Below are 9,704 nucleotides of genomic sequence, written 5' to 3'. Positions count from 1 at the left end.
TGAACTCACCTGTGATGCCTCAACTTATTCTCACGCTAATTAAAGCTCCATCATCTCTATCCTTAATCATCTTAATATACTTCATAAGAAATTTACCCCCACCCGCCCCCAAAAAAAAAAAAAACCCACCACCACATAACCTCTAGGATCCTATCATATGTTTTCTCAATAACAACCATATGAAGATATTTCATGTCTATCTTTATTTTCCCATTAAATGTCTACGTATGTAGATCATCCTAGCATAAAATCAAATTGATTCTCAGATTTTATTGTTTTATGTTTTAACCTATATTCAATTACTCTCTCCAAAGTTTCATAGTTTTATTCCATGATAATTTGTACAATTTGAATACCCCCTGTTCTTGTAAATAGATATCAAAGTACTGTTCAAATTTAATTTAAATCAAACCATTCATATTATCTACTTTTCTTTTCTTTTTTTGATAGGTAAGCTACTGATCTTATCCCTCGATTCAAATCTATTAACTCTAAATAGATACACTAATTTATAAGCACCACCTTTCAAAACCTATAGTTAGATATAACTGGTTCTCATCATTTGAAAAATGTCCTAAATGAATATTCATACACAATAATCTAAACAAATTCACAAAGTATTTCAACGATTTCAATTTAGGCATTTATTTACAGACAAGAGTAGCTCCATCTGATACTCGGTCACTGTAGGGATACCACAAGGATATAACACCAAGTTCAAACCAGATAAAATTGCAATAGAGAAAACACAGTTTGAGTCCACAAATGGAAACTCCGGTCAAAATTGTCCAAATCTTATAAACATATGAATATAAAAAAAAAAAATTCGTGCCCCATGCTTCTAATTTTTCCACTCTAAATAGCATACTCAAATAATCAAAAGGAATTGGAAAGTCGTATCACCATTATTGCCTTGAGCTAGGCAAGAAGAATGGCAAGGGGGCAACATTCCACAATAAAAGGTTTTACTTGGGTTAGAAGTAGGGCATTAAAATACTTTCTTTTCACCTAAGACTGATTAAGCAAAATATAATTGAGAAACAACAAATAAAATTGCAAATGAGAAATCAATTACTATACCATGTAAAAAACCCTCATGATAGCACAAGCATCTACCCCCATAGATGAGAGACTACAATTCAGATTCCAGAACACCATGTTTCTAATTTCTTCCACTATACTCGTAAGGCTTCAATTCTTAGTCAGCCTTGCTGTCAAAATCCTAGTGAAAAAAAAAAAAAAGATAACAGAAGTGCAAGTACCTGTATTTTTTGTAGGTAAGAAATCATGATGAATAGACAAAACATATCACAAAAACCAAAATCACGCAAACCAAGAGAACTTCAACAGCACCAGAGCTGCTTGAACCTCTACAGTTAGCAAAATCCGCCACCATGTGTCAACTTTTTCTTCAAAATTTCTCCTCAATCTATAGGATATTCATATTCACTTAGTGATGATTCTGCACTGACAGCAGACAAAAGTTTGTTTATATTGATAATCACCAAAAGTAGAACCAAAACTTCCAGACTTCACATTCTCACTAAATCACTTGATTGTAATCAATGTTCAAAAGCTATCTAAAATTGGCATATGGTTTCTTTGGGGAATACAAGATGGAGTTTGGAGACTTGTCTGCCTCGTGCCCATTACCATTAGTTACTAATCCAGATTCTTCTTCATCATCGCTGTCAATGTTATTTGGAGTAACTCTATTCTGATATCCTCTGCGGTGCAGAAGATATACATTGAAATAGTAGCTCACCAAATCAGCTCTGCTCTTGGTAGGAAAAATTTTAAAAATTTGATCCCAGAAACACTTCTGAAGAGGAGGAGGAGTTGACCTCAGTATAGCCTCAAATTTCTTTTCTTCTTCCTCAGTCCAAGAAATTTTAACTTCCTCACCCATCCTATCAAATTTCCATCGGTAGAAAGCTGAGCCCAGCTCCAATTTCACTCTCAACCTTTTCTCAGCAATGTGAAACCTGACACATTCAATGGAACCAGGCACTTCACAGCCACATGAATCTTGTCTTCCCTTACCAATAGGATCCCTTTCAATGAGATATCTGTGCTCTACTTTTTCCAAAGGCCAGACCTGGGTCCCCAACCACTTAGGGTCACTTTCATTCTCAGAAGCCACACCAGTCCATTCTGGCACATTAGCTTCAAAACGTGGCCCATAAGGAATGCGCTTTGGGACATATTTCTCTAGTGCTGAAGCATATTTGTCAATTGCTGAATCTGCTGTGGACAAATCAGAGGTTCCAGGCAAATATTTGTCCAATCCATCTTCCATTCCTTCTGTACAAGGATTTTTGTCCAACTCACTTTGAGAGGCTGATGAGGACTCTGAACAAGCTCGTCCTTGAGACATTGTTTTGTCAGAAAGAAGCTTCTTGCGACATTTGAATCTCTCTCTGAGATTGTAATTTGACCCATGTTGATCGTCATACATGCATGGATGCATCTTCTGAGTTTTCTACAAATGGGGAACATGATTTCGACACATGAGACAGTTAAAGTATTTTTATGGGTTTAAACAATATTTTCTGATAAGTAATTGAAAAAATATTGAACAATATTGTTTAAACAAGATTTTTATTAGTTTAGCATTGAAAAATTTGAAGCATTGAGTCATTGACATATCAAGACAAAGCCCTGATAGAAAGCTTGAACTCCTGGATAAAGCAATAATATCCAACATTGAACATATGTATAAAGCTGGAACTTAAGAATCTTCTATGTTTCTGTAGGAGACATCCATTATTGAACTGACCATAACACAATCCAACTCATTAGTCATAATATATATTAGCATCTTCACACATGCTACACGAATGTCCAGAGGCTTTTTATTTTGTCAGAAATATAGGTTTTTTAAAATTAAAAATAATAATAATAATAATCAGAAAATTAATGATAGTTATAAGCAGTTCTAGTAAAAAAGTGGGGAATGTGGGGTTTTTGAAGTTACCACTATAACAACTTTCCGTTAGAGCTTACTGTCTATGGTGTTTTAAATTTTAAATGTGACCTAAAATTTAGAAATTTGAAATATATTTTTTTTTTTACTTGGTCATACTATTTGAAGTTTTATTAATTTATTGTGATTAATGAGTGAGGGTATTTTTGACCATTGAGAAAGTAGACATAGAGGGAGCAAAAACTTAGTGTGCGTTTGGGAGCGTCTGCGTTTCAGCCCCTTCCCTTTTTCTTTTTTCTTTTTTCTTCACTGGGACGCACATTGTGTACTGTTCATTGGCCATGAACAGTGGTTTTAGGCCAATGAACAGTAATTTTAAGCGTAAACAGTGTTTTTTATACGTTAAAAAATTATTTTGCTGCAGTGTTTTTCAGTTTTCAGTTTTAGCTATATCCAAACGGACCCTTAAACAAGAATGCAAGGCATTTTCTAACAACGAACAAAATGAAAGTGGTGTGACTTTGAAAAATCATTCCTAAAAAGTGCTTTAACAGCTTTGCTGAAGGCAGTCCAAATTACTGAAATATCAAAGACGCCTACGATCTTATATTGATTATTTTCTAGGCATGTACATGAAACAATCATATTGTCAAGAATTCTATTTTATTTTCAATGTTTCTGGGAAATTCTGAATGAACCAAGCAAAGTCCCACTTTCTAGAAAGAAATAGATGCACATAAGAAAAGGTTACATATAAATTTTTAAAAAGATTGGCAGCAGTAAATCCAGTAACACCAAAATAACATGAACAAAAAGAACAAGAGTAGTGTGGTAGTGGCTGTAAGTCTTGTTAAGTAATGGGTTAAAAATAGATTTCACCAACCCGATTTGGAAGAATTTTTTGTCAAACCCCTTAAGCCACATTTGATTAAGTGATGGTAATCTATCAATAGGAAAATATATCTTTTGATAAGTAATAGCGATATATATCTCAAAAGGAATAGTGACTTTAAAGCCCATGTTTCTCCACATCATCATTATAACAAATAAATTTTTTATTTAAGTATCATTATATGCTAGTTGAAACCAATTTGAATTAATTTTTTATTAGAATAAAGAAACACAGTGAAACAAAATCTATATAATTACATTTGGTCTTTTCCATAAAAATTCCAATTTTAGTTAAGTTTTTTTTTTTTCTCTACAGATTCTCTGATTTGGATATATATATTTGATTAAATGCCATTTATAAACGTGTTTCAATAAATTTTTGTGGATCACATGGGTTACAACAACTTATGTTTATAGATGGACAGGAAATTGATAATTAAGAAATTACATATCCACTTGAAATATAGTTTAAATTTGTCAAACCATATTCAATATGCATCACATATTCAATAGCTTTAAGATTCTAATTTCTTACAAAATCAAAGAAATTTTATTAAAGTTCTAAAGTAAGTAAAGCAAGCATTATACACATAAGAATGGGGGAAATTAAAAAAGGAAACATATTTATAAAATTTACAATGTCCAATGATTTGAAACTTCAAATTATTTTCAAATATAGTTTCAAGTGGTTATTAAATAACTGCGCTTCAACTGCTCCTACAATTAAAAACTTCTACTAATATGAGAAGAATCTTATAACTAGTAAGAGAGAGAGAGAGAGAGAGAGAGAGAGAGAGAGAGAGAGAGACCATGTAATAAAATTATAGTAAGATAATTGATGAATATAGGCTCGTGTTTAAGTACTCATAAATGCTAAGCATTTGAGTGATCATTTTTAATAATGTCACAGACTTGTTTCTAAGAAGTAATAGATTGACAACAATAGTGCTTATACAAATAACACTGGCAAAAGCGGATGAGTTTAAAAAACCAATTAGCAATTATAAAATTTGGCAATACCAACAGCCATCAAAGACTAAATATTACATGACCAGACATGCCTAAAATAGTATTTCTTTCTTCTTTCCTTCTTATCATTTCTTAAGAGCACGTAGCTAACATTTGAACATTGAGTGAATGACCAAAATGCTGGAAAATCCATTATGAAATTTAGCAGAAGTAACTATGATAAAACATCAATTTATATGAGCTGATAAGGAACCAAAAAAATTGAATATAATAAAAATAATAGAAATTGGTAAAATGTAAGCCACTAGGAGTTGAACGAGAAACAATACAAATCTTACATCACGATAATGCAGGAATCCGATATATTTTAGAATTGCCACGTCCTAAAGCATGCTAATGAATACATTGACAAAATGAGCAGCAACAAAAAAATAATTGTATAACACACCCTAACATGATAGCAGCAAGTTAAAAGCAACAAAGCCATATAATACGTAATTCTGATCCATCAGATTATTGGGGCTACAAACTTAGAAGGACAGACTCATCCACCAGGATATGTGATACTGCCCTGCTCTAAATTACTCAGCATACTCATTAGCAATAACAAAAACATGATTACAAACAACGTCTAATTGAATATTTAATTATGTGATAGTAAACACTCACACAGAGAAACATGCATGTATAATGCTTTAGCAAGATTCTTTAATAGGTAAGAATATAATATCTAACACATGTAAGACTAGAATATGCTTCCAACTCATTTTCCTATTTAGAGCACACAAAGTGTTGTAGCATATACCTGCCATTGATCCGCACTTGATTCCACTTGTCTTTTCAGGAAGATGGCCTCTCGAGCCAACAAAACCTGCTTCCACATCTCCTCCTTCCCATGAGACTTCCACGCAGACCATTCCGGTACTGAACCAACAGCTGGATCACAAGGATCCTTTGCCACCCCCACAACCCAGTTTAGCAATCCACTTAAAGACTCCCGCTTCCTCTTACGACAAAAACTCTCCTCCTCTGCATTAGTCGCATCCAAAATCACTACATCATCACATTTACTGCCTCCATCCAAACGCGTCACCACAGCCTCAATCTCTTCATTGTCAAATAATTTTCCATTATCTTCTAAATTCACTACACACTCACCCAAATCAATCCGCGCCTTTTTCTCATTGCCAACACCATTCATGTCCCCATCCAACACTATCACCCCTTCCTTACTATCACTAATTTTCTCAACATTCGTCTTTGAATCCAAAACCAACAATCCCTCACCATCAGCACATGACTTCACCTCCTTAAACTCTAATTCCAAATTCGGATAATCCTCATCCTTCCTCTTCTTCTTCTGATCCGGAACCTTTGCTAAAAAATCTTTAATCTCATCCTGAAACTCCATCAAATGCTCATTATCATCAAAAGCCCTCATCAACCATCTCTCCAACAGATCCAAATACTTGATGTAAATCAATTTCAAAGTGGAACACAGATTCGGACCCAACAACCCCGATTCTAATGCCACCAAATCCCACAACCCGTCATCAGAAACAACCTTGTACCCACCATTCTCTCTCACAGCAAACAAAAGCTTAAGCAAATCCACACGCTGCCCATCTCCAAGCATTGGAGGTAGAGGCCGAAAACAGTCTCGACCGCAGATCTCCTTGCCAAAACGTACAAGAAACCCTTCGAACTCGCATCGAAGCTTATCGGAACCTAGTTGGATATCGGATCCATTGGAACCCGGTTTTAGATCGACCCAGAAATCGTTTTGCTTTAGCTTCTTTTCTGGGGTTTTGACGCAATCTAAAGCAGACCCATCAGCAAGCATCGACCACCCTGCCATTGGATTTCGAATTCAAACCCTAAAAACCAAATCACACTCTGTTTTGTAAACTTTTTTTTTTTTTTTTTCTTCAACAACAAAAACCATCAAAACCCACACACGCACAAAAACCCATAAAAAAATAATATTTAAAAAAAAAAAAAAAACAGAGAAAAAACGGATGTGAAAGAGTTATGAAGTGAATATGAAGATGAAAGATGGAAAAAGGTACCGATTAACCATCTGGGTCATGCTTGGAATTCGATTTTTTGGCGGGAAAAAGATTGAGATTTTTCAATGGGGGAGGCTTTTTTTTGTTTGAAGGCTAACTGGCTAATTATAAACTAGTAGTTTTTAGAGTTTTTAGACCCCCATGAAAATAGTTTTTCAATGTCCCGCGCTTTCTCTCTCTTAATTGCAGAGAGAGATAGACAAAAGGACTAAAAATTCAAGTACTGAACAGAGACACATATACAGAGAGAGAAAGAGAGAGAGACCATAGTCCTCAAAAATCCAAAAACGTCATTGGAGGATGGAAGTAATGTAAAAAATTTTGTAAAAGAGAGAAAACGTACCAGTAGTAGTATAACACTAGTCTTTTCCTTCTTTTGGCTACACCAACACAGCCCCTTATGCTGTGGGGCTGTTGGGTTTTTGGATTTTGGGTTTTCAATTTTTCTCAGCAAATTAGGTGACCCTTCTTGACCTTCACCACCTATTTTATAATACAAACTAATTAATTCTCACTTTTCTACTTTTTTTTTTTAATATATAATAACCCTCTCTCTCTCTCTCTCTCTCTCTCTTATTCTTGTTTTGTTTTTTTAGTGTGCCTCTTTCTTTGAAATACACACAAAAAATTTAAAAAAAAAAACACAAAACAAGAGAGGAGGGGCTATTAGGGTTTTGATTGGAATGAAAAATTAAAAAAAAAAGGCCAACAACAACAATATATATTTATTGTGGAGGATGGGATGAGATGTATGGGGATGAGCTTGGTCTTTTTACCTTAGGGTTTATTATTAACTAGATGGTTGGGTTAAGGCTGTTGTGTATTGCGTGTTTTGATTGGTCAATATGAGAAAAGCTCAATGGTCCCACTTTTGGGGTTTTCAAACTTTTTATTTTTTTTTGGGACCCCACTAATTGTTTGTGTCTAAGATTTAATCAAGGCCGTTTATAATACATTTAATTATGTCAGGAGATTTAGAATATTTTACTTGTTTTAAATGATTCATGATTGGAATTATATAAGGTTCGAATTCTCTAGAGTTGTTTTATGGCTCATGATAACTTGTTTAACAATTAACGAATGAGATCTAGACTTTAATATTTGGGACCAATTTGGGGCTCATGTTTTAAAGTTGATCCATTCTTTTTCCTCCTTTATTTAATGATTAAAAAGTAATTGAAACTTCTCTCCAAAAAATAAAAAGTAATTGAAACTCAATTCATTAATTGATATTACTCAAACTGTAAATTTCATAGTTCTCAAACGCCTTTACTAAAAATTCCTTTTAATTGTGCACACGTACACACACAGACACACATATTTAGTAGGGATAAGTGGCCCAAATGTTGGTATTGGGCCGTGTTCCAGGACATCTAATGGTCCGAGAACAGGTGAGGTAATAGTGATGGAGACATACAGGATAGTGGTCCGTAGAAGGAGTTCAGTCATGGAGAACTGGAAGTGTTGTCCAATGAAAAATACCTCTTCAGCTAAACAAAGTAGAGGTCATAACTCCAACCTTTCGTCAAGAACAAGGCACCAAACAATCATACTAGCAAAGATAAACATCAAGAGGAGATCAGACAAAAGAGAGTGGGGAAATATCTAAGAAGAAAAGCTGCTACCACTGCATTGAATGCTCTGCAGCTAACTCCCTAGCCGCATTAATATGGAGGTAATACCTAAACAGTAACCTTCAGCATTACAACTACCCACAAAGACTTCATGAATGTGCTAATGGGACAAGTATCAAAGCTAGCAGTCTGATCTACAAGTGGATGGCTGAGATGAAGTAAGGAAGGAGAATATAAAGAAGGAAATTCCCATTACAAGGGGATCATCAATTGATTTATAGAAAAATCACTGTACATACGAGAGCTGTAATTGTAATTATGTTCAAGAGAAATATATAAGAACAACATTCCTCGGACTTTGCCGAGGAGGATTTTCCTTGCTCAAACTGTTTGTTTTATGCTTCACTATAGCAACTAACCTACTGTGATCATTATACACCTAACTCATTAAAAGTTCAGTTTCAAGCTCACTCTCTACAAATTCATTGATTTGGGCTCTTTGAGCCATTAACCTCTCTTCTGGGCTTTGGGAACAAAACATGTCTTTACACACACACACACACACACACACATACATACATACATACATACATATATATATATATATATATATATATTAACAAACGTGAGAAAAAATTCAATTAGATTCTATAGTTGAAATCTAATTTTGACAAAAGATGAAGAGTTTGGCATAAATGGAAAACTAGAGCTAAGAGAGAGTAATTATGTACCTTGTATTTTGGCTAATTTTTTTTTAATTTTATGTCAAGTGAGTTATTTAATACAAAAAACGAGGAGTCCAGCGTAAATGAAGTATCAAAAACTCAATTATTTATCGAATTTACACTTTTATACTATGAACCATGTCGATTCTCAAAATATATATACTATGAACCATGTCATTGGAAGATACTCTTTTTTCTTTTTCTTTTTTCATTTAACAACTTAAATCCAAAAGTCATAATTTTGGAGTTTGGATTGCTCCAACTTGACGCATTGCAAGGAAATAATGATTTAAAACATTCAAAGAACTACAATAAGCAAGTTTGTTCAACTTACCATTTAAATAAGTAATATTATTATAAGAGCACAAAATCTAGTGACCCAAGCCCACATAGAATAGTGAAATTGGTATTACTAGACTAGACCCAAACCAATAGATATTTGTAAAGAGAGTGAGATGAAACAAGTTAGGCTTCGCCCGAAAATACAAATAAAGAAGGAATTAGCAAAAGTCAAAGACTAAGCATATTGATAATTCTTTACAAGCTTGCC

The 9,704-nt window shown here is 34.0% G+C and overlaps 1 protein-coding gene across 5 annotated transcripts; it reads right to left on the bottom strand.

Annotated features, from left to right (window-relative positions):
- Positions 1-1,053: 1,053 nt before the first annotated feature.
- LOC142617119 (AT-rich interactive domain-containing protein 1) lies at positions 1,054-7,336 on the bottom strand. Of its 5 annotated transcripts, none has more exons than XM_075789821.1 (3): positions 7,199-7,336; positions 5,592-6,637; positions 1,054-2,482 (listed from the first exon to the last, which is right to left on the bottom strand). In XM_075789821.1, exons 2-3 carry the CDS (start codon positions 6,627-6,629, stop codon positions 1,577-1,579), a joined length of 1,944 nt encoding a protein of 647 aa, XP_075645936.1. In that variant the 5' UTR covers positions 6,630-6,637; positions 7,199-7,336; the 3' UTR covers positions 1,054-1,576. The 5 variants fall into 5 exon arrangements, with proteins under 5 accessions (XP_075645936.1, XP_075645934.1, XP_075645935.1 ...); XM_075789819.1 differs by having other exon boundaries at positions 5,592-6,663; positions 7,199-7,323; XM_075789820.1 differs by lacking the exon at positions 7,199-7,336 and adding an exon at positions 6,856-7,150 and having other exon boundaries at positions 5,592-6,663.
- Positions 7,337-9,704: the final 2,368 nt, after the last annotated feature.

The sequence above is a fragment of the Castanea sativa genome, chromosome 11 (assembly GCF_040712315.1).
Source record: "Castanea sativa cultivar Marrone di Chiusa Pesio chromosome 11, ASM4071231v1".
Classification (NCBI taxonomy): Eukaryota; Viridiplantae; Streptophyta; class Magnoliopsida; order Fagales; family Fagaceae; genus Castanea; species Castanea sativa.
The sequence above is the reverse complement of the archived record's forward strand: the minus strand, read 5'-3'. Positions and strand labels throughout refer to the sequence as shown.

Bases quoted from the DNA above. Each gene is read 5' to 3' on its own strand.
- LOC142617119 (XM_075789819.1), bottom strand. From the start codon at position 6,644: ATGGCAGGGTGGTCGATGCTTGCTGATGGGTCTGCTTTAGATTGCGTC. The intron at 2,483-5,591 runs GTATATGCTACA...CCCCATTTGTAG, and splicing joins CAAGTGCGGATCAATGGCAG to AAAACTCAGAAGATGCATCC.